The sequence below is a fragment of the Thalassophryne amazonica genome, chromosome 7 (genome assembly GCF_902500255.1).
Source record: "Thalassophryne amazonica chromosome 7, fThaAma1.1, whole genome shotgun sequence".
NCBI classification, from domain to species: Eukaryota; Metazoa; Chordata; class Actinopteri; order Batrachoidiformes; family Batrachoididae; genus Thalassophryne; species Thalassophryne amazonica.
This window is the reverse complement of record NC_047109.1, coordinates 90,650,015-90,676,477: the sequence shown is the minus strand read 5'-3', so window position 1 is coordinate 90,676,477 and position 26,463 is coordinate 90,650,015. Positions and strand designations below refer to the sequence as shown.

The window sequence follows — 26,463 nt, the reverse complement described above, 5'->3', positions numbered from 1 at the left end:
TTTGGACCGATGCAGGTGCATCGGTCAAATTTTTTTTTACGCATCGTTCAACGGTAAAAAAAAAAAATCTTGATAATCTCGAATAGCCGAACGTGGCCCCGCGGTGAACGCAGCTTTTCGGTGGTTTTCATGTTAACCTATAGTCCGTAAATTATACGGATTTTTCCGAGTTTCAGAATCATACGGATGTACAAATAAAGTCGGATATTCAGGGTTTGGTCTGTAATAAACTATTTCTGCAGCGTGGCTCCACTTTGAAACCATGAACCATTGAAGCAATGCTTCGATCCAGTAGCTCGTTGGTTCTTTGATTCACTGCTCTTCAGAAATGGCAAGCCGCTTCTTAACCCCTCGCAAAGCAATTAAATAGTCAGTCACTTTTGTGTGGATTAAAGTCACTAACTGGGACTCTTGTCTTGTTGCTGTGAAGAAATGAGAATCGTCCTCCGTTCCGTTCACACAGCACGGCTGAGACAGAGTCCGGTCGGAATTAATAACTTCAAAATGAATCGCCGCTTTAAATAAAATGACACCTCTTTCCAAATGTAATACAGACAAGAAACTACAATAGACTAAAACGTTTTTTTTTCCTCCCAAAATGAAACGTGCTGTATTTTCTTTTCAAATTACATCCTGAAGTGAAGCACAGCAGCTGTAAGCTCAGCTCAGATATATGGAAACACATTCATGCCAATGTCTGAAAGGAAATGCTTTTGACAAAAACTACAGATTTTGTTTATTCCTATTTATGTCCAGAGATCAAGGATTCACCATGCAGAGTTCATTATGTACAAAGTTTAAGGATCCAGTGACCAAATTCATATTTATTTACTTTAAGACTCAATAAAATGTTCAATTTCAATTCAGTTGAATCTGCTTATAAAGTGCCAAATCACAACAAAATCTAAATATACTAAAACAAATACATCACAATTGTACACATATCAAATTGTGGTATGTGTACAACTGTGACGTATTTGTTTTAGTACATTTAGTCATGGACATGAATATTGTTATTCTGATATGAAACAGGATAACAAATGACCTGCCAGTGGTTTTATATTTGATTTCATTGGTGTGTTTCAGTTGAAATTTACATTTTCAAATTTATGCAATGTTCATTTACATTTTCAAATAAAACTGAGCTTTTAAGCAGCTTTTGAATTCATTTTTGGGTTTCACATATACCATACGATTAATAATGATTAATCACAGAAAGTCATTGAGTTAATGCGATTAAGATTTTTTATGTTTGCCCACCCCTAATAAATATATCCCCCTAATATATATACACGAGGTCTGTTAGAAAAGTATCCGACCTTTTATTTTTTTCAAAAACCATATGGATTTGAATCACGTGTGATTGCATCAGTCAAGCTTGAACCTTCGTGCGCATGCGTGAGTTTTTTCACGCCTGTCGGTTGCGTCATTCGCCTGTGAGCAGCTTTGTGTAAGCACTGGTCCACCCCTCTCTTCGTTTTTTTATTGCGAATAAATGTCTGAACGATTTGGAGCTTTGTTGCATCAATTTTTTTCCAGAAACTGTGAGAGACCTCCAGGTGGACACCGTTCAGAAAATTAATATGGCTTTCAGGGACGATTTTATGGGGATTACACAGATTAAGGAGTGATCCAGATGGTTTAAAGACCGCCCACAACTGCTGAAAGCGCGGCACGCTCCCAGCCCCCATCGACAGGCTGACACCCCGCTGGAACAACCAGATCATTTCCAACGTGAAGGCCTTGTTGATCCGGGACCTCGTCTGACTTTCACAAAAAGGCTGAAGATGTGGACATCAGCACTTTTTCGGTACATTCCACCGTTACAGGAGTTTTTTTCATGGAAAGAAAAGCAGAGGGACGCACCACAGAGCCGTTCATTACGCGGCACAAAACCACCTCGGTGTTGGTCTCTCAGGACAGCTTAAAAGTGGATTTCAGATGGATTCCGGTTGCTTTTCAGTCGTGTGATTATCCGATTGTGATTGTGCATGAGCTGGACCTGCCCCAACATGTCCTGGAAGGCTTCATCACGGCGTTGCTTTGCACCATGCAGCTCCACCGCGACGCGCAGAATTCCTCCGCATGTCTGTCTCAATGTGCCGAAAAAATGCTGATGTCCACTCTTTTCACAATTCCTGTGCTAGTCAGACGACATACCGGATCAAGACAGCGTCCAGTTTAGAAATGAACGGCACATTCCACTGTTACAGGAGTTTTTGTCATTCAATTCAATTAAACTAAAACTGGATTTTCTCTTCTTTTACTGTTGCACTTATGAAACATAAGAATACTTAAAGTCTTACACTCCATGTTTCATAGCAGCAGTGTCTTTTTAGCAGGACAGCTGTATGTATGGAATAGAATTTAACCAGTAGTGGCACAGTTCAGCGAATCCGCTAACCGCTAATTATTGAAGCTAATGTTTTTGTTAGCGGATTAGCTTTTCAGATGACTTTTAAAACCATCAGCAGACTAGTTAGCTTCCGTTAAATTTAGTTCTGCAAACTTCCAGTTCGCTAACATTTTTTTTTTTTGCTGGTAAAGTGAGCAAAGTTTAACAGTCAAAAACATTTGTAAACCCTAAAATCAAACATTTTAGTCCCTGTCTCTTGTGTGTATGTGGCAGACTGGCTGTCGCTGGCTGATGACGTAATCATTAAGCGCAAGACGTGATTGGCGACGCAAGAACCATTGTGGGTAGTGTAGTTCAGGTTCACTTTGGACATTACAGTGTTACTGTCTGCTTTACACAGAGGCAAAACGGACCAATTTTAACATTATATTATTTAGTTTTTTGTGGCTGATGGGATAATTTCATCACCAAGACCTGGTGGAAGACAGGAGATGTGACGGTGCAGCTGTGGTGCAGAGAGACTTTTCTTCACCGTTTAGACACCATTTTGGATAATCAGGAGGCTTTATGTGGATTATTTTTCTTCAGAATGCAATGAATTCCACTGAAAGGTAAGAATTTATACTTGCTACATGTCTTTTACTCTGCCAATCAATGTCTTATTGGACATATTTCAGTTGTTCAAGCTGCAGGGTTCAAAGCATGTGAAAAAGGAGCAACTTTTAGTCCGTAAATGACGGCATATACTACCGAGATAAACTGTGACTTCTAATACTGTCATTTACTGCTTTTGAAAGATGATGACAATGTTTGGGGTTTTATTTATTTTTTATTAATTTATTTTTCGTGCGTTCTTTTTGTGTTTGTGATCCTGGGAATGACTTGATCTTTGAATTACCCAGCACCTGCGGTGCTTAAAGTGAAATTGGTTTATCAGAAGCCGACAGTGTAATCTGATGTGGCCTCAACCAAATCAATTCTAGAAGTTAGCGGTTATTGGTTACTTCCGTTAATTTTTTTTTTTAGCAGTTTATCGATTTAGCGCCATAAAAGATAACTTTTCAGTTAGCTGATTAGCGGTTACCAAAGCTAACTTTTTGGTTAGCTGTGCCCACCACTGAATTTGACTTTGTGTTAGTCAACTTGACAGTTACACCAATTGAAATGGCGTGTGTGAGCACTAAGAACCATGATTAGGAAAGCTCACATTTGGCTTTTGTGTAGTTTGTCATGTACCGCTGAAGTGTAAAGCTGTAAATCTAATAATATAACCCAAGTTAATTAAGATATAAAGTTGTACTTTACTGCTTAATTAAAATATCAAAGTATGTGTTTGTTATACACAAAAAAAGCTTGTGCTAACTGACAAAGACTGCAATAAGGATTTTAATGAATGGATTACAGTGAATGGATGCAGTACTGCAATAAAGCAAATAATTAACCAACTAATAAAAATAAAAAATAAGTACAAATTTTGCACAAGTGCTGCAACTAACAATATTCATTCATTCATTTTCTAAACCTGCTTATTCCAGTTATGGGTCATAGAGGGAAGCTTATCCCAGCAGTCATTTGGAGAATCACAGGACAGGGCCAACACACAAACACATTCCTACTCACATGCACACCTATAGTCTATTTAAAGTTTCCAATTAACCAAACCTGCATGTCTTTGTAGATTGGAGGAAGCCAGAGCACCTGGAGGAACCTATACATACAAGAAGTGGAAGCTGGTCAAAAGTCACCTACCTAATAATTAATCAAACTATTCAATATGGGGGTGGGGGGTGCAAGTGCTAATCAGTCATTCTGCAATTTAATTAAAAACATGTAGTTGGTACATATTTTAAACCACAGTACATACAGTATATAAGACTGCACTCAAAATATTTGACTGTCCTCAAATAGATATCAACGACGTGCTGTAATTTCAAGCTTCTTGTCACTTGCAAACAAAAAGACACATTTCTGAAGGATTTCTAGAAATGTAGGTAACAATGGGTCTGATGACACTGTAGTTTTTTTGTGTTGGACATGGCTGAATTAAAAAAAAAAAGAAAAAAAAAAAAAACTTTCCCGGACCGTTTAAAAATGGATGGAGAATTCACATGAGTCCATGCAGATACAAAAATTTAATGGCCCCTGCCTCTTGAGAAAGGAGAAAACTTCATTGTGGCTCATACAGATCAGCTGAAAACACTTTTGAGAAATCCTGCTAACTGACAGAAAGACAAATCAGCAAACATCACTGGAAAAAAAAAATGGCAGCCTTGACGGTAATAAGGGGCTTTCTTTGGAGACATTTAAGTCTTTATGAACTGACAGCAGGGAAACACTCAATCCTTTAATACGGAGCAAGTACACCATCTATTGAATAATAGCATACCATTTATCTTTGGAAGACTACAGAATTATCTCCCATGTGTAGCACAAAAATCACGGGGAATTCTGCACTCATGGGGCGACGGGGTAAGCGCTCTAGTCAGATAAAATTAGGATCAAATGTCTTGACATGTTACAGTAACGATAACCACCTCACCTAGGGAAAATAAATCAGATAGCCGTGACGGCAGTCACTGAGAGAGACTAGAGAAGGGCAACAGGTGGCTGTCAACTTAAAGAAAAATAGGGTCATCATCCACTTAGAGAAGAGCAGTAAGTCTGTCTGTCACTCCCCAGGCTCCACTAAGTTAAGATCAGCAACAGCAGGAGAGGAGACTAAGGAAAATCCAATTTAAGACAGTGTGTCAACAAGCTTCAAGTAAATATTTTCAAGTACACTGTCCCCAAACAACATGTATACTTACATCAGGTAAAGACCAAAAATGTCTTCTGGCTTGCTGTGCTGCCTAATACTGTGACTAACAGAGGGTACTTGCAAAAACGGACAATATATCATAGGTTTGCTATGTCAAGTTACAGATGCATGACAAATTAAAAGAACATTAAAGCAATGCCCAGGTCAAGTGTCATTGCTAGTTTCACACCAATGCAGTTTTAATTTTTTTTTTCGCTCAGTGTTGTTTAAATAACAATACCACTTCCGTTCTTGGTGGTGTGTTTGTCTAAAAATTATCTTGTCAGGTGCAGAGGTGGTACGCTGGTATCTTTCCTCACCAGATAATGTTTGCACCTTAGACCACCAAAAATCAGGACTAAAATCTAGCACTCTGGAGCACTGTACAAAGAGTGCAGCAGTCAGACACACCTTACATAAGCAGGTTCACAACTCACATATGCTGCCTGCACATATCGTGAGTGGTTGCAATATTAATATATGGGCGTATTATGGCCATTGCAAAAAAAAAAAAAAAAAAAAAGACAGCAGAGGAAAAAACAAATTTTATAACTTCCACTCTCCACTTAAATAGCAAAGCGCACTCTGGCATGTCGCAAATGGGTAGTATCTTCACATGTGCTGGGCCACCATGTGTTGCCAGAACAGCTTTAACGCAACACAGTATTGATTCCACAAGTCTCTACAACTCTACTGGAGGGATGGAACACCATTCTTCCAGAAGATATTCCGTCATTCGGCATTTTAATGATGTAAGTGGAGAGCAGTAACATATCCACCCAAATTATTCCACAGTTGTTCAACTGGGTTGAGACCTAGAAAATATGAAAGCCATACCATAAGATACCCATCAAACCACTCAGTGACCCCTCTTGTTGTATGGATGCAGATATTTTCATGTTGGAAAAGAACACTCCCATCAGGTTAGAAATGTTTCATAATAAGACAAAGCTGATCACTTGGAACAACTTTATAGTGCTTTGCCTTGACTCTTCCTTTGACAAGAACAAGTGGACCTAAATGATGACAGCAACATTTCTCTACTCATCAGTTCCTATTTTCTCCTTTCATTTGCCATCTGTCTGTACACGGTTAAGGTATCAAAGAAAAATTATTTTGTGCCAGTACTAAGACCACTTCAGGCAAAAGCTGCCTCATATTTCTTAACACCTCCCACCCACTTTAAACCCCCTTTACACAGGGTGGTGATCATTGAGAAATCATTGTGAGAAGAAAAAAGTCCAGATCTCTCAACGATTTTTCAATGAGCGGCCAGTGATCACCAGGATCTCTGCATGATCTTCCAGTGATCTCCACTATCATCCAGACTTCTCAAAGTTTTGACTCAGTCCAAAACAATCTGTCAATGACATCCAAGAGAAGCATTCTCTCAATGAATGCTCAACAATCTCATCAAACTCTCAGTGATCTATGTCACAGAATGAGCGCTCAGTAAACTCTCAATGGTCACTACAGGAGGCTCAGAAAATGAATTTTACTCAAACAACAAGGATCTCCCAAACATTACATAAAAATAACTTTTCCAAGGTTTCGGGAGATCATTATTGCGACTTTGGGCCAAATTTTGTTCACTCAATGGTGACCCAATGATTTCAGTGTGTGTAGATCAAAAGTTCAAACATGCACGACTGAACAATGTCAGAAAAAACGTCTCCTTGAGGTTCCAAACACTGCTTTTATGTTGCCTCATGAGCACATAGAAAAAAATATCAAAAATCCGAATCTAAAATTTGATGAGTCGCTATGTGTGGTCTGTCTGCCCTGGCTGTGTGCACTAACGAACTCAACATCAACAATCTGAGACATCAAAAAGAGTTCTGCATTAACTGTGCAAATAACAGATCATTTAAACACAGCAGCAGAACAACTTACACATATATAGCAGCTTCATCTTGCCAGACAGACAGGCAAAGTATTTTTAAACGCAAAGCAGTGAGTAAAAGTTTGAGCAATTAGAATCTTCAGTTCGTTCAAAGGCAAATCTCTGACATGTGTGCAATCTGTGCGTGTGTTTGCATGTGCATGCATGTTTGCACATGTTTTCACTCACGCCGCTGTGCAAGCTCCCTTGCAATAGGCACCAGGAGGCCCAGTAAAACAAAATGATATAACACAGTAACTAAGAAACATAAATGTTGCGTCTCCGATGCCTGTCGGCTGTTTTTCCAGAATATTACTGAACTGCTGTTAAATCTCTCGCAAACTTAAGTTTCTGCCACTGTGGGTTCTGATCAAAGAAGTCACTGCAACCAGAGGGTAATTAAAGCTCCAGCCTCACTGGTGTTACAGCGTGAAATACGTAATTTGAGAGGAGACGAACAGATACGTTGAAGCGTTTTACTCACCAATGCAGGCGTGAACTCTGACTGATAGTTGGGTTCGAAGAATAACACTGTACTTCTTGCCTCTTCTGTGAAGAAAGAAGGACAAACACAGAGAGAGACACAACAGTTACTGAAAGATTAAGCTATTTGTGATTACTAGGAAATGGAACCTGTGGGTGTGAAGGCAGTGAGGGCTACGGCAATATGACATTTAACCAAGATGACCTTGACCGTCACTGCTGTCACGTGTCCTTGGACATATCCTGCTCCACCCACGCATACTTCTTTGCCATGCAAGACTTCTTCAAGCAATACTAAATCTCTTCTCTTGGCACACTATGACAGGCGTTTGCCAAATCCACAACCACACAACGAAACAACTTGTGGCCATCTCTATACCACTCAAAGAGCAAACATTGCCACTGTAATGCTCTTTCTCTGCATGAATCCACATTGCTGCTCACAGATCTTCACCTCTTTCCTACAACTGGTTTCCAATGCTCTTTGAAATAACTTCATGCTGTGGGTGTCTTCGCACTTTCCAAGATTTTATTAAACAATCAGGTTACAAACTCCACTGCCATCTCTCCTAAGCATGTCCATGCTTCCACTGGAATGCCATCTGGACCAACAGCCTTTCCACTATTCAACCTCTTCATTGCTGTACTTACTAATCCCTTACAATTTCTGATTTACTCTCTCCACATTTGGCCTTCTCTTCCTCATTTTTCATTTATCAGCTCCTCAAAATATTACCTCCACCTTCTCAACACGCTTTTTCACTTGTCAGCACATTACCATCTGCATTTATCACTCTTAGCTACTGCACAACCTTTCCAGCTTGGTTGTTGTTTAACTCCATGTCCATGTATATGCCTTTTCTTTAGCTTTAGCTTCTTTAACTTCTCTTTTCACCTAACCCGCATCTCTTGTACTCTGTCTACTTTCTTCATCTCTCCAACTATCCCAATTCTTTTTCACCAAGCTCCTCCATATAGTAAGTAAGTTCCTTTGGCTGTTTCCTTGTTTTCACTTGTGGTTGCCACAGCAGATCCAAGGTGGGTCCACATGTAGGTCTAGCATGTTTTACGCTGGATGCCTTTCCCGGCACAACTCCACATTACATGGAGAAATGTGGCAGGAGTGGATTTTGAATCAGGAACCTTCTGCACTGAAATCAAGCGCACTCCTGGCTCAACACTTAGCCACCACCCCTATTGATCCCTCCGATATATTTAAACTAAGATTGTACTTATAGCTTTATAGCTGTGCTGTTATAAATATCAATCAATAACACATTGAGAATGAGAAAAAAAAAATCCACTGAACAATAAAAATTCATATAACAAAACATATCTCCTGTGAACTCTTAGCACATACTACAGCAGTGCTTTTTGCAGGAGCTCTGAGCATAGTACAGGTGTTACCCTGATGATTTTCGAAACAGTATTTCAATTATGCGAGAAGCAGTTTTTTGCCACACAGAGCTCATTTTACAGGGCCCATTGTGGATCAAATCGTACAACTCACCTCATTTATCGTTCACCTTGATTGACCATAAAATCATCCAAATTTAGGAGACAAATCTTGAAAACGGCATTTACGACTTCACGTAGCCCCATTTATGCATTCCCCTTCATTCCAGAATTTTTAGCTTTACACTTCTTAAAAAGGGAAGATTAAAAAAAGCAATAACACTTAGATTGGAAGTGTTCTGGGTCTACAAGAAATGAGACTTCAACAAGCAAAGAGCCTCGTATGATCACGTCATACGTCCAGGCACCTGAAGCCATACGTTCTTGGACCAGACTCAAAATGTTTTATGTTTTCACATTATGGGTCGTCACTGCTCTGGTACTCATCTTCATATAGTTTCCTGAATTTCTTCATTCACCACTATGTCTCCTCAACATCCTTCCACTGTCCAGATGTTGAACCCAGCACCTTCCTTGCTGTCTCCTCACCACATCTACAGTAATTTCTATCTTTCTCTCCCAACACCAGTCAGTTCTCTCCATTTAATCCGTCATACTGCCAACATTCAAAGTCCATACTTTCAATTCCACCCTTCTAACTTTCCTTCTCTCCCGCTGCCTCCGGACACGTTCTCCTCCTCTTCTTCAAAGGCAACAACAATGCCCTCAGAATTACCTGTGAGTGTGAATGCACAAACTTTAGTCACAAGAAAGGATTGTTTTTAAATCCCCGCCCACCTGTCTGAACACTTTCTGTACATTTAAATGTCAAGCATTTATCATATTTTGGTTTTTACTTGGAAAAAGATAGACATACACAACCAACAAGAAAGAAACCAGGCAGACAACTCCAGACAAGAGCACAGGAGGTTGGGATGCACAACATGTCCTGTACTAATTTCACTGCCTGACAATTGGGCTTTAAAAAAAAAAAAAAAAGAGCTGTGCAATGCTTCACATTGGAGCTGCAGCAGAAAACGCTGTTGCAGCACGACACGATCAGGTAGCGGCTGCTCAGCAAATAAGGCAGCTCTGTACGGAAGAACTAACATTACCGTTGTGCACATGAAGACATAGTGGCACCTTTCCTGCCGTAAATGCTCAGGAGAAGACACTGGATTGATATGCGCACATGCAGAATGCACAGCACGAGGAGTCTGCATATGCTGTTGGACATTTCAGCTACTCTATCCAGGAACAAGAAGAGGCAACATCTGTCAACACAAACCTTCACTGGTCACTGAGATGGTGAGCAGGAATTTAATCCTCTGTGATGCCGTCAAGAAAAATGGGTAACCAGATCCATTTTGTCACAAACGCCTGCTTTCTGTCGGTTTCGCTGCAACTGTATCCCTGTGCTGAACCAAGACCTGAGGCTAAACAGGCGAACATGTTCATTATCAAATTAAACAAACGTGCATGGAATACGAATGAGGTTTTCGGATCACCCTCACCTATTAAAATGAAAACTGGGCACACACAGAGGCAAGAGGTCTGTAAAGGGTACATCACAAAAATTAAATATATATATATACACACACACACGAGGTCTGTGAGAAAAGTATCCGACATTATTTTTTTTAAAAAACCATATGGATTTGAATCACGTGTGATTACATCAGCCAAGCTTGAACCCTCGTGGGCATGCGAGAGTTTTTTCACGCCTGTTGGTGACGTCATTCGCCTGTGACCACGCCTTGTGGAAGGAGTGGTCCAGCCCCCCTCGTCGGAATTCCTTTGTCTGAGAAGTTGCTGAGAGACTGGCGCTGTGCTTGATCAAAATTTTTCAAAACTGTGATGGCACATCCGAGTGGACACCATTCGAGAAATTCAGCTGGTTTTGGTGAAAATTTTAACAGCTGATGAGAGATTTTGGATTGTTTCTATCGCTGTAAGGACGTCCCACGAAAAACACTCTGTTGGAAGCCTAAGGACAAGTTGGAACATGCCCTGCTGTTAAACAATTTCTCAGATACTCACTCAACTGAAAGCCACCAAAAGCCACCTGGATTTTATCAACACAGAGGTGTTTTTCCTGTGGCGGGCGCGCCCGCACGTCTTTCATTAAAAAAAATCTCCTTTAACAGTGGAATGTCCGGATAAACTGCTGACTCCGACCTCTTCTGAAAGTTCTCTGTTCTCTCACGACGTCCTGGGTCAACAGAGGCTAAAAGGAGACCTGCATTGAAAAAAAATGCAGTCAGATTTTTTGAACAAAAAATGACTTACATTTACACATGAGATCCTTCTGAATGTAGTAAAATAAATCTGCAAGCCCAGATCTGTCATTCAACGGAGAGAAATCTTCATTTGAAAATGACAAATTTACAGCTAACATTTAGCCGCAAATGTCCCTCTCATCATGGACGCTGCCGAGACGTCACGGACAAGACCCTCTCCAGCATGCATTGTGCCGCAAGAAGTCTGTCTTGCAGCAAAGGTGTACCGGCCGCTTCGCATTAAAACAGCGAGCGTAGCGGAGGCAGAGAGCGGGAGAGGAAGAACGGCGCACGCTCGTCGATGTCGTTGCTGATCTGAGCACACAGATTGCAGCTTACGTTGGATGTGAAACCAGGACGTGTATAAGTAAACATTACTAACAGATAAAATCAAATTCAATGCGGATCGGACTGAAGGCGGGGGAGTGCGTCGTCTTGTCCCGACGTCATGGAAATGATACGGCCTGCTACAAACTGTTTTCACAGAGGGCTAATTTTAGTTGCAATTTTGTCATTTTTAAACAAAGATTTCTCCGGCTGAATTACAAATTTGGGCTTACAGATTTACTTTACTGCATTCACAAGGGTCTTATAAATACATATCAGCTATTTCTTTCTGAAATCTGACCACATTTATTTCAATGCAGGTCTACTTTAAATTTGGAGGTTTTTCAGCTTGAAACAGGATGACGTCGCCTCGGAGCGCCTGCGCGACGTCCCGCTCCGTGGGAAGTCCTTACAGCGATAGAAACAATCCAGAATCTCTCAGCCGTTTTAAAATTTACACCGAAAACCAGCTGATTTCTTGAATGGTCTCCACTCGGATGTGCCTCACAGTTCTTGAAAAAATTTTGATCAAGCACAGCGCCAGTCTCTCAGCAACTTCTCAGACAATGAAAATCTGACGAGGGGGCTGGACCACTCCTTCCACAAGGCGTGCTCACAGGCGAATGACGTCACCGACAGGCGTGAAAAAACTCACGCATGCGCACGAGGGTTCAAGCTTGGCTGATGTAATCGCACGTGATTCAAATCCATATAGTTTTTTTTTTTTAAATAAAACTGTCGGTTTCTTTTCTAATAGACCTCGTATATATATATGTACACACACACGAGGGTAGGCTGAAAAGTTCTAAGGCTCACTATAATGCAGTTAATGCATTACTCCTTCATGGGGAGCCTTAGAACTTTTCAGCCTACCCTCATATATATATATATACCAGCTGCAGCTAAAACTGCGCCGGCCCCGCAGAAGGGAAGGGATGACGTGAGCAGAAGCCGGAGTGGGGGGTGTGTGATGGGGGTAGGAGTGGGGTGGGGAGAGGGAGTGGAGCATGCTTCAGTCCTGTGAAACAGTTTGTCTTTGTGAGTTGAGATGGACTGCATTTATATAGCGCTTTTCCATCTGCATCAGACGCTCAACGGGCTTTACAAATAATGCCTCACATTCATGCCGATGTGAGGCATTAAATGAAAATAAATCCATGATACACCAAGACAAAAAAATAAATAAATAAAAATATTAAATTATTCTGTGTGGCCTCCGTGTGGAGAGGAGATGCTGTGCAACAGTGTACGCATGCTCAATGATGTGCTTGTTAATATTTACGTATTCATCCTGCCAAACAGATTCTGCTGGTGGTGGAAACGCAAACCAAGCCAGACTTAACAGTTCCGACCTGCACCATACCATGCAGTTCTGACCCGCACCATGTAGAAATGGGGCTGTCAGCATACGCTGGCTAAATCATCATGGTGTGACAGCTGCATAACTTATTTGACTTATCCAGAGTATTCGCAAATTTATTCATAAGTCGGCATACATTGGCTAAATTGTCAAGGTGTGACAGGGCCCTTACCAACCCCACTGAGCAACCACACAGGTGATAGTGGTAAGGGAAAAACTCCCATTGGTGTTTTTGAGGAAGAAACCTGAAGCAGACCAAACTGAGAGGGTGACCCACTGCTTGAACCATTCTAACAATAACAAGGCTTCTACAAAAGATGAGGAAAAAAACAAAAAAACAGTTTATGAAGTACAAATGGTCCATCTTGGTGTAGAGTCTCTAGTTTCAGCTCTTGAATACTTCTGTTAGCAGAAGTCAAATGATTGTCTCCCTGTTCCAACACACCTGACTCCAATGAAGGGCTCGATAGCACGCTTTTAATGAGCCTTTCATTGGATTCAGGTGTGTTGGAGCAGGGAGACAACTTAGAGTGTCAGGAAGGTAGATCTCGAGGACCGAATTTGGGCACCCCTGCCTCACAGTAAGAAGATTGTGGGATCGCTTCCCGCCCTTTGTGTGGAGTCTGCATGTTCTCCCTCTGTCTGCGTGGGTTCCCTTTAGGTGCTCCGGCTTCCTCCCACATCCAAAGACATGCAGCTTAGGTGAATTGGGAACTTTAAAATGACTCTCGGTGTGCATGCAAGTGTGAATGTGTTTGTGTGTCTATATGTGGCCTTGCAACAGACTGGCATCCTCTCCAGGGTGTACCCCCTGACCCTTAAATGGCGTAAGGCGGAATAGAAAATGGATGGGACAGACACATTGCACATAACCTGCATGCTCGGCATGTGTGGATGGCAACCACCCAGTTGCCTGCCTGGGTGGTTGCCATCCAGGACCCAAAATGGTTTCATAGTATGGTGGATGTGGCGGCGTGTAGCACCAGTGCATGCTCTCAGATCTGTCCTAACCTGCTACACAGCAGCCTCAGGCTGAAGTTTTGTACAAATCCTAATACCCAGAACAGCAACAATGGTTCTAGTGATTGACTACCAGCTTTAAACAAGGGAACATTAAAAAAAGCATGGTTATAAAACAACACAGAATGTGAACCCACTGAAACGGAAACAGGGAGGGAGGGTTTTATTCAAAATCACACTAATGCCAGACAATAAGAACCCACAGAGGCCTGCCGAGTCAGAATTTCTTGGTGAACACCCCCATTTGAGACGTCCAACTCTGTCATCAGCAGAAGTCAAGGAGGGCAAGAGGGATGAATAGTTACGCCAAGACTATCCACAAGGTTTACTTTCCTTCGAGGGGCTGCCCAACTAACCACTCGCAAACTTAAAAACACAGGCACACACACAGGGATGCACCGATCCACAATTTTTCCGCTTCCAATCCGATCCCGATACCTGAGTCTGGATATCTGCTGATACCGATACTATTAGGATACCGGAGCTCTGTTTGCTTTAATATTATTATTGTCATTGTTGATTTTATATGAGGATATTTTGCATCTATACAGCTTCATGATGAAGTGGTAAAGAGGAGGATTTTCTTAAAAAGACATCTCTTGATCACCAGACGGCACACCTGGCCAGAGTACATGTACCGTTTTAAAGACAAAGCGCATTTCCAAAATGCCACAACAACCAAAAAAATAAACAAAACTACTTAATTTACTCATTTTGTCTTTCGTCTCCTGGTTAAAAAATTATCGTGCTCTTTAATGTGGTGCTTTTTCAAATGTTTAAGTTCACTGTATTGTAGGTCGCAATGGAGCTTCCGCCTTTCAACAGCTTTGCAAACATTGCACATTGCTGTCTTGCTTTGTGGTGTTTCAGCAGACATGTCAGTGACAGTACTCCTTAATGCTTGCCAGCTAGCTGGCTGCACCTCCTGAACGGTGTGACACGCCTCCATTCAGAACCCCACCCCCCCACCCCCCAAACACACACAAACACACAATCACACTCACACTCCGCAGCCTGCAGACCTGCCCACAGCACTTGTGGAGACATTTCAGCACACACACAGACGGCTCCTGGATCGGAAAACTCTGAAGGTTGTATCGGAAATTTCATGTGCACTTTTAGCTCTGACCAGACATTTGTGTTTATACAGTGACTACAAGAAGCAGTTTACTTTTGAGTAAAGGTGCCCTGACACTTGCACGACTTTGATCCACGCACATCGCCGTGACGATCCCACCCGCTGTGTTCCCAGCTGGACGCCGTGCTTTGTTTCACCGGCTGCCACAGGCTGTGTGCTGGACACTGCGTATATAAAATAATGATTTTGTAGCAGATTAATCTTTTCTGTCCGAGTTAGCTGTTGAAAATGGCTCCAATTGCTTCCACAATCACAGAGGAGCATTCCAGCTGTTGTATTCCTCGCGCATGACATGGAGAAAGCATTTGGAGCTGTCTAAAAAGGTAATTATTTGTCATGTTTACATGTCATGGCTTGGTAACACAGTTGCATGTTCTTTCCTTTTGTGTGCAGCTGTAAAGTTATGGTTATAATAGATCTGACATCTCCTTATAATAGTTCAGACGAGCTGTGCTATAGTAGAGAAGCTTGAATCTTCGACTGGACGGGTTGCTTGACGCTGGAGGACGTTCGCTTCAAATCGCAGAAGCTTCCTCAGCTAAAATTCTTGCTCTGGTAGTCTGACTTCTGTCTTGACTCTTGTAGAGAAGAAAATACAGAAGCCAACAAAAGCTGGAGTGTTTTAAACCTAACCAGACCCCTCATACCGAGAGGCCGACTGCTATAGGCTAGTGACTAAACAATAGCTCTAATTAGCACCTATTGTGCTCTAGTTAGCACCCTTCTAATGACAGGGCAACTGTCCCTCCTAATGATGGGACGGAAGCCTCTCCTAATGGCTCCCTGACGACGTGAATGACTCCTTACCATGAACAAAAGACAAACTGCTTTGCCCTGAGTACCCCATTGTAAACAGGGGACAAAGCGTGTCTCAGACCCCCTCCCCGGTTAAGGCTGGGTTTCAACTGTTTCACAAGAATGCTTCCTTGACACCTCTCTCAAACATTTCTTCTCTCTGGCTAAGATTTTAACTTCCTTGTCCTCAAACGGTTGGTGTTAGTGTCTTTCAGGTGGAGATGAACTGCAGGATCTGAGGTCCATTTGCGCCCTCTCTGCGGTACTGGTATAGCCTTTTGTTGTAAAGGTTTGCTTAGTCTCACCTATGTAGTGTTCATTACAGTTTTCCTGACATCTGATCGAATACACTACATTGCTCTGTTTGTAACTAGGGATCCTGTCCTTAAGGTGAACTAATTTCTGTCTCAAGGTGTTAACCGGTTTAAAGTAAACTTGGATTTTGTGCTGTCTGAAGATCCTCTGTAGTTTTTTCCCTACTCCTGCTAAATAAGGGAGAGACACTCTTCTTCTTGTCTCCATCTCCTGTCTATCTGGTCTCTTTGTTTTCTGGGACTTCTGCACTTTGTCCAGGGACCATCATGGGAACCCACATACTGTGAGGGCTTTCCGTACAAGTTGTTGTTCTTTAGCCCTTCCCTCTGCAGTTGTGGGCACCTGTAGGGCTCTGTGTTGAAGAGTCCTGATCACCCCGAGCTTGTGTTCAAGGGGGTGGTTTGAGCCAAAGAGCAGATATTGGTCAGTGTGAGTGGGTTTTCTGTAAACCCCTGTCTGGAGCTGCCTGTTCTCTCCAATCGTAACATCACAGTCCAAGAAGGCTAAATGGTTGTTTCTGGTATCCTCAAGTGTGAACTTGATATTGGAATCCACCGAGTTGATGTGTTCTGTAAAGTCCTCAACCTCCTGTTGCTTGATTTTAACCCATGTGTCATCGACATATCTGAACCAGTGACTGGGAGGGATGCCCGTGAAAGACGTCAAGGCTGTCTTCTCCACTCGCTCCATGTACAGATTGGCCACAATGGGGGATACCGGAGACCCCATCGCACAACTATGGAGCTGTGCTATGATGCAGTGCACTGACGCAACCACTCACATTGTTCACTTCTTTACTTGACTTGATGAGCTGCACGTAGTGTTAGCGAGTAGATCGCGTAACATTCACTACCACTTCACGTTTGTTGCACAACATTTATGTGTGAAAGATTTTTTTGAACATTTCAAAATTCCCTTTGCGCAATTGCACGTGCTGGCACCCCCTCACGTTCAGTCTACACCCATTAACGACGAGTTTACTCTCCTGCACGACACAGTGCATGCAAGTGCATGCACCAAAGTGTGCAAGTGTCAGGGGGGTTTTTAGTTGTGCTCGTACCATAACATTAATTAGCCAGTTAGCTTGTACTCGCTCACTTGATGTATGCATTATAAGTACATAATGTGTCAATTAAATTCATTTTGCTTCTTGTTGCATGAAATAGTAGCTGAAATGAAATAAATACGACTTATAGACTGGTCCAACATACATGTTTTTTTTTCCTCTTCGTGATTCATTTTTTAGACAGATATGACTAATACTGCAGTGCAATTTATTAGTCTGGAAAATAAAGTAATTCTTGATAGCTTTGACAACAATAAAACACATTTGTCTAAAGCCAAATGTGCACTAAATCTGCAACTGCCATAATCTGGCTGTTCTCAGTTGGAACCACAATTGATGCAATAACCATAGGAGATGCTTAACAAGCAGAGCTACAATAGCCAGAGAATTCATTCATTTAAATTTTAACACCTCTTCTAGCAATGCTCTTATTTTCAATCACCCAATTTTACATTTGTTGAAAGAGTAGCCATGAATAAAAGTATCAGCATCTAGTCAATTACGCAGCTATTGCTTTTGAACAGCATGGTGTTTCCACATAAACAGTGGCGAGGACAGAAAACGTCACACAAATATTGAAACCACCATACAAAAATACAAAATAAAAACAAACTGAATAAGAATAATGGCTATGACCACAGAGCCATAAATGAGGTAAATTCAAATTTTGTTGAATTTCATATTTGTTTCCAGTTGTTCACACCTTGTCAAGAGACACGGGGAAGAGCTTATGGTTTCCTGAGAGAGATGTATGGTGATGCCAATAATTTTGCAAGATTACAAAGGTCCTCGTGTTTCAGTTATTTGACAGCTAGATGTCTTTGGTACAAGGTCTCTTTGGAGTACCCTTGGGTACTGGTGGAATGACTGTGCCAAATGAATGGTGACTTATGGAGACTCAAATGAGACATACTATGCTGGAACTGAATTCTGAGGAAACATCAATTACAGCACAACTGCCATGTAGCGCCTTTACCAGAATATGGTCCAGCAGGTGCCTCAGTGCTGAGGACCCCAAGGACTGCATAAGGCCAAGGGTATGCTCACATATCACCTGGCTGTAAAAGACAGATGGCTACCTTTGAGAGATATCAATGAACCACTGGTCTGAAACAGGATCAAGGCAACTCACCAGCACATGCTCCCTGACCTGATATGTCCAACTTCCACTACCACCACCACCGGCCAATCCCTACCTCTGTGGCCATGAGGGTGCCCTCCCCCAGTTTGGGAACCACTGCATTAAGCAACCACTGAGCTCTTCTCTTCTGCTAACAACACAGTTAAACTGCTCCATAAACACAAAGGAGACAGCTGGTGTTTTAGTTCCACGTGCCCTGTTTGACAATCCCTCTGGTTCTTTTCAAATGCACTTTTTAATCTTCAAATGAAACTTTTGCGTGCTGTGTCTATGAAGCAATGTCCAAGTCGGCCACAATAATGAAAGTGTTGCTGTCCGAAGAGAGATGAGAGGACATTATCAGAAATGGCTGAGAATTTCCAGAGGAAAGAGAGAGAGGAAAAAAAATCAGATCTTAATATTTTAGAGTTCTAAATGGTTGTCGAACAGAACACATCAAGAACACCCAATAAAAACCAAAACTGGAACACAAGTTGTTGGCTCTCAGATGTGCTTCATATGCATGTATTGTATCAAGGCACTGAAATTCTACAAAGTGTCTTCTTCTGCTACACATGTCAACTGCATGTTTCACATACTGAATCAATTACTCAGTCAACAAAAGCACCCTAGAAGACTGTTCAAAGACATGCTGGGGAATATGCCCTTGAGGACTTCCATTATTAATCAGCTGCCAATCAATGTCAAATACCTGAGCCAAAAAAACAGAGCCCAACAAATGACTCCACACGACATGAGTATAGTTTTCTCAAACATTGGATACTACCTCTGAAGAAATCCTAAAGCAGGCTACAGCAAAATATTCAAGTGATGTTAGCACACGCCAGGTCATCTGATCCTAACTGCACACCATACTCCACTTCAGCTCTGGGCTACAACACTTTGCTAGATATTCAATCAAAGTATTGTAGGTACACAAATGAATGACAGCCTAAATCTGAGCAAATACATCTGAATCCACGTCTGGTCAGCATGTAACGTCAAGTGAAGACCGTTGTGGAGATGGGACAAGGGATTTATGAGTCACAATCTCCTCTAGCTGTGCTTCCTAACACAGTGTGGAAGTGATTACAGCCCCTAAGCTCCTGACATGGATATCTCCAGGCTGTGCAGTACTCTGTCAGAGGATCACACTTTAATCTGATTGCAAAGACACTCGGAATGACACAGGCGCCTCTGGAATGTAACCTGTCATTAATATCAATTACACATGGATTCAACGGACAACACTCAGGAGAGTTCAGGAACTTCTGGTAATACATAAACATATCAGTCTACTCTTTCTGACATTTTGGTGGCTGGCTGGCATTAATCATGAAAACATCAGTTTGACAGCTTGTTACTGGAGTTACTTTCATTGTGTAAAAACCACAGCAAGATACAAATTGTCCTGGATGTAAAGTACTTTGAAGATGTTGCCAGACAGCAGTGGTGTAACCTACATGATTTAGCAGGATAAAAAATTAAAGGGTGGAAAGATATACTAACTCTATGATACTATACATATCACAGTACGCATATCACAGCAGATTATGGTTTAACAATAAAGAATCAAATGAAAGCAAAGTATAAACTTTAATTGTATTATGAACATTATCTGCTTCCAGGGTTCTTGCCAGTGCAACTGAGCGCAGGGGGTCCCTATGTTGTCATTTAGATCCCCTCCACTGTGATTCAACCAGCATAGGGGGCCTTTTCTTTTTTCATTTCTTTTTAAAAGGGCATGTTTTTTAACATCACAGTTAGCAACACAAAGTATTCATGATTGTAAGTCTATCCACGTGCATGCGATAATTAGTGGTCGCAGATTTATTTTATTGCCAATTATCACTCTTTCACGGCAATTCAACAGGTGCATTTCCGCCAGAGGTTGAACAACAAGCGTCATGTGCTCCCAAAAAAAGCAAATATTAAAAAGCAAAACACTCGATCTGCGAGTCATAACCACAAAATTAATGAGCAAAAAGCAGAAGAACGAGTGACTGACATCACCCTGCAGGAATCTTTTTTCAGCGACTGTTCACCAGTGAGGCCGGACTGAGCTGATGTGGCTCACTCTGCCAGAGTGCCACAGAGTACATGCATCATTTGGGACCACAGCAGCTCATCTGAGACTGACTCTCTTCACCCAAAGTGAGCAAAGGGAATAATGGGATTATTAGCCATCAGATGACAAGGTAAAACCTCTTAAATCATTCTAAAGTCAGTTTTAAGCATAAAACGGTCATTTTAAGCAGAAACAAAGTGATAATCTGTGAGTCGCTACTGACGCACGGTTCTCCCCAGACAATGGAACAACGGCGCCGTGCCATTATACTGCCATCTAGCACTGCTATAGTGTGGGGCCATCTCATGATGTTTTAGCAGGAAACTTGGTGGGAATCTAACGGTGTGCAAACCCGTTTTGCGGGAAATTTCCCATAAACCACTTCAGCTGTTCATTTTATTCTGTTTACATCCATATGACACAAACCATGACAAAATGCAAGTATTACACAAAGCCAGATGACAATTCTGCATTTTTTGTTTCATTTTGGCGGGGACCACAGCCCATGCAGGATGCAGCGATCACTGGGCCGTCAGGGGAGGAGGCACACCAGTGCCCAGCATACAGAGGCAGATGCACAGCTGACTCGATCAACGCTGCAGAACGATGCTGCAGCCTCTGACAGTGAACATGGAGGCTTTTATGAAAAAAAAAATGGCAGAATGAAATTTGGAATTCTTCAGGTACTGAGACACACTGAGATTTTGATGCTGGATAGTGTAAGTAAGTAAGTAAGTAAGCTTTATTTATATAGCACTTTTCACAGACCAAGGTCACAAAGTGCTTCACACGATATAAATAGACAATAAAAACAACACATACAAATATAGAACAATAAATAAATTGACACTAAATGCCAGTTTAAAAAAATGTGTCTTTAGTTGCTGTCTAAAAACATCCACAGAGTCTAGTGAGCGAAGAGAACAGGGAAGTTCATTCCAGAGGCGAGGTGCCACAGCTTTAAAAGATCTGTCCCCTCGAGTTTTAAAACATGTTCGGGGAACCATCAGCAGGTTCTGATTGGAAGACCTCAAACTCCTGCTGGAAACATAAGGCTGGATCAGGTCCTTAATGTATTCCGGTGCCTGTCCATGTAGAGCTCTAAAGGTCAGCACGAGGATTTTGTAATTTATCCTGTAAAAAACAGGGAGCCAATGTAAAGACTTGAGGACAGGAGTAATATGCATTCTCCTGTGGGCGCGGGTAAGAAGTCGTGCAGCAGAATTTTGCACTACCTACAGGCGGGCCAGCTCTTTCTTACTGAGGCATGTAAAGAGACTGTTACAATAATCAAGTCGTGAAGAAACAAATGCATGCACAATCATCTCTAGCTCATTAAAAGCCACCATTTTGCGTAATTTGGAAATGTTTCGAATTTGGAAAAAAACAGTTCTTAACGAGCTGCCTGGTGTGATGTTCCAAAGACATCCCTCCATCCAAAATGACACCCAGGTTACGCAGGCTGCCTTTAACAGAGCTGCTCAGATTACCAAGGTGATTCTTAATGACAGACATAGCACTATCTGGAGCTACAATCAATGTCTCAGTCTTATTAGAATTCAACTGCAGGCTGTTTTCAGTAAGCCATTCTGTAATTTTAGTGAGACAACTAATGAGAGAACAAATTTTCTGTGCTTCAGTTGTCTTAAAAGAACAGTACAGCTGCAAGTCATCGGCATACAAATGGTAGGACACATCACAGAACTGCTGGATCAGCTTACCAAGAGAAAGGATATACAGCAGGAACAAAATCGGACCCAGGACTGAGCCCTGCGGGACACCCCACAAAAGATCAGCAGATTCAGACATCACATTGTTCACAGAAACACTAAAAGTTCTACCAACCAAGTAAGAGCTAAACCACTCTAATACAGGACCTGACATGCCAACCGTATCCCGCAATCTATTAATCAAAATGCCATGGTCAACAGTATCGAATGCAGATGACAGATCCAATAAAACCAGCACAGAACATTTACCACTATCAGCGGCCATCATAATGGCACTAGCCACCTTCAACAGGGCAGTTTCAGTGGAATGAAACTCACGGTATCCGGACTGAAATGTATCATAGATGTTGTTAGTCTGCAAAAATGATTTAAGTTGGACACAGACCACCTTTTCCAAGACTTTAGCCAAAAAGGGGGTCTTTGATATTGGCCTAAAGTTCTTCAGTTCCATAGAGTCCAATCCTGCTTTCTTTAGCCGTGGTTCCACAACAGCATGTTTAAAAGAACAAGGAAACACACCAGTCGACAAGGACATATTGAAAATTTTAACAATACAAGGCCCAATAGAGTCAAAAACATTCATAAACAATCTAAAAGGAACTACATCCAAAATACCAGAGGTTGGTTTCATTATGTTGATGACAGATAGAATGTCCTCAATTGTAACAAGCTTAAAAGAGGTCCAGCATTGAGTGGGAGGTCCCAAATACCGGGAATCACAACAAGAGGGCAATGAGAGCGGCAAACTATCTTTTATGACTCTGACTTTGTCAATGAAGAAATTAAGGAACCCATCACTACTTGTTTTAGGAAGAACAGGAGTTACAGCAGCAGCAGGTGACACAATAGAGCTGATTGTGTCAAAGAGCACTTTGGGATTTCTCTTATTTGAGGCAATCAGCCGATAAAAATAGCTTTCCCTGGCCTCCTCTAACATCTTATTTAAGGAGGATATTAGATCTCTTAAATGTAGCCTGTGGACCTCCAATTTTGTTGATTTCCATAAACGTTCAATCTGGCGACATAATCTCCTTTGATTCATAATCGCATCATTGATCCAAGGACAGAATCGGCCACAGGAAACCTTATTAGCTTTAAGTGGTGCTATCTGATCCAAAATAATAGCACAATGGCTGTTAAAACAGTGCATAAAGCCATCAATTTCAGTAAATTCACTAAAAAGTAAAGGGTCAATTTATCACGGAACTGCATAGCAACTGCGTCTGTGATCATCCTCCTCTCCACCCTAGTAGGTACTGATCTAGGCTCAGGTGGGGCCATCAGATCAAAGAAAACACAGCAATGGTCACTCAGGAAAACATCCTCCACACACACATTGGCAATATGCAAGGCCAATGCAAAAACTAAATCCAAAGTGTGACCTTTAGTGTGGGTGGGGCCTGACACGTACTGCTTAAAATTAAAAGCCTCAACCATTGATATAAGTTCCCTAGCTGGGCTGGAAGTGTCATCATCAATGTGTAAATTAAAATCACCAATAATCAAAACCTTTTCCAGACAAATTATAGATGTTAAAAAAAAAAAAATCAGTAAAATCCTTAAGAAAAGTCCCAGCATGACCTGGAGGGCGATAAATCAATATGCAATAAAATTTATTCGAGGAACCAACTTCCATCATAAGCGCCTCAAAAGAGGGGGCGTGTTCTGCGCTCGTGAGTCTGCATGTGTACCTGTCCCGGTACACCGCAGCCAGTCCTCCACCACGGCGGCAGGGGCGGGGCTTCCCAACAGCCAAGCAACCCACAGGACAGAGCTCATTTAAATGAATGAACTCATTTTCCCTCTGCCACGTTTCTGTGAGGTAAAGAAAATCCAGGTGTATAAATAGTGCTGTGCATTATTTCCATTCTACATTTTAAAGGGCATGCTGCATTGTAATCATAACATTTCCGAGTGTTTCTGACAGTGTGTTTAGAGGAAAATGTCTCCACACGCACTTGAATGCTTCTAATGTTAAAAACAGAACCACAGATTAATTACAAAGTTTGCATAAGTGTGATGTCATGTTATGATGACTTGTTTTTAAGTGACAACTGTTAATTTTGAAGCAGTCAAGGTAAAAACAGCCGCTTTCCACTGTGCAACAACGTATTGTGCGTGCACATTGCACGAATGCAGCGCTTGCTGCTCTGTTACCGAACAGACTCATGTCAAGACAGACTCTCAGAGTCAAATAAATACAAATCCTACCATCTCCACTGAGAAAAGAGGAAAAAAAAAAAATCTGAACAGTCATCCACTTGTGATTTCTAAAGTCCGCTCCACCAAAGGAGTCCCCACGCAAGGATCACAGGCGATCGCCAGCCGGTGTTGCGGAGCTCCTCACAAAGTTCTCTCATGATTAGACAGAAAGTCCATTATCTCCTGAAAATAACGTATTCTGACTTTTTCCCCAATGTAAAAAAAAAATCCATCTGTGTCAAGCCTGTAAAAAAAAAAACTGCATCGTGGAGACATTCCACATGCATGTTCACAACAGGACTAAAACAGTGTCCAGCAACACAAACAGCAGTGTCACCACACATTAGGATCCAAAATCTGACAGACTCTGAAAAAATTAAGAGTTTTGGGGTGAAGTGTGTCGCCTCCTGTCTCTCTGTAGTGCCTCTGTAAATCCAAACCTTCACTTTTGAATGAAAGCTCAGAAGCTTCGTTATCAGACAAGGCAGTGTTCGTTTCACTGTCTGTCAGCCTTATGGAGGTTCCTGCTTTTCCTAAATCGTGCATCACACACTAAGAAAAGCCGACAAATGCAGAGTAATAAGGCGTTTTCCAGAAATGCACCTGCTGACTCAGGGAGGAAAGCTGGACCTTTTGTTTTTATATTTTTATTTTATTTTTTGACAATATAGAGGGGTGTCAAAATCTGAATCACAAGGACAAGATGAGATTTTCACACTTTGAAGTGAATGCCCCCAGCCTGTTGATATTGTGACTTGGGAATTCAAACTTTTATAATTGAAAATTATGCAATGGAAATTTATAAAAAAGTCTAGAATCTCACACATTTTAAATCATCTTTCTGTACATTCTTTTTTTCCAAATAAGTTTATTGCACATTTGTAAGATGTATACAGTGTGTCAATGAAACAAACATTTTAGATTAATTTAACTAATCAACAATTCAGTGTTTCAGAGGGTTATAAATTTCAAATTTTTCTGGGTTTGGGAAGCACCCAGACCCTCTTACAATACTCGCTCCTGTAGCGCTCGCCGCACAGCTATACCACACCAAGTACTCCCCTATGCTGTAAAAAAATCCTGGTGAGAACACTGGCTTCTTATGTGCATATTTTATAAATTGTTTATGTTTCTTCAACAGGTTATTTGTTTCATGGAGTAGTTGACTTTTAATAGTATCACAATTCTCATTAAAAAAAAAAACATCCACAACACAATACCCAACATCACTATGTCAATTCTTTCATTGATGATACGATATTTGAGTTCAAGAATTCTGCCATGATTGGATTAAATTCAAGGGTTATCACATGCCTCTTATGTACCTGGTGTTTGGCTGCTACCACACCCTGAATGTTTAGCAAAGAGGTGCAATATGTTCAGACATTAGGACACTAACGTGCCATGGAAATTTCAAAATAAAGGTATGGTGATATGAGTTTATGTTTCCACTTTGCACAGAGTATACTGCATGAATTGTTGAATCAATACATCAATGCTAATTAATCTACTGACACACCTAATAGACAGACTGAAGTAAGAGAAGTGAAAACAAAATTAAACTGGAATGCATAAAGGTTAAAGTCTTATTGCTTCAATCATCATCAGATCAACAACACCAATCAGTGGGGGTATTGTAAGAGGCATACCAGCACCATAAATAGGCTGCACGCACAACGGCCTTTTTTTTTTTTTTAAATAAACAAAATACTTGGCTAAGTACCTTCACCTCTAACTTCTTCTGACAACACTATGTAGGTTTAATGACACACATCCATGCCAGCCATTGCCAGCTGGCACAACATCGGACCTGGCAGGCTTCCTCCTTGAAGAGAGAAGAAGTGGACTACTCTAACCTCACAGTGCTCAACAGGCTCTCATAAACTCCTAACTATTTCTGATAAAACTGGGAAAGGACGGCACTCTCAGTGTCCAATGGAAACACAAAGCCAGAGAGCAGCTTATGAATTCCGAGTTAGACAAATAAATCCATACATGTCTGTGGTGCAGCCGACCAAGAACTCTCATGCCAGCCTTTGGTTTGTGATCATATGAAATGGGTGACACGACATACTCCACAGTACATGTGAAGAGAGAGAGAGAGAGAAAAAAAAAAAAAAAACACAAAAC

General features: G+C 41.5%; 1 protein-coding gene across 1 annotated transcript in view; it reads right to left on the bottom strand.

Moving 5' to 3' along the window:
* The window catches only part of fhod3b (formin homology 2 domain containing 3b), a 281,393-nt gene that overhangs the window by 230,407 nt on the left and 24,523 nt on the right, over positions 1-26,463 (bottom strand). Inside the window, exon 3 of the mRNA XM_034175031.1 lies at positions 7,520-7,584. Coding sequence (XP_034030922.1) covers positions 7,520-7,584 — 65 coding nt within the window. The remainder of the gene's footprint in view (positions 1-7,519; positions 7,585-26,463) is intronic.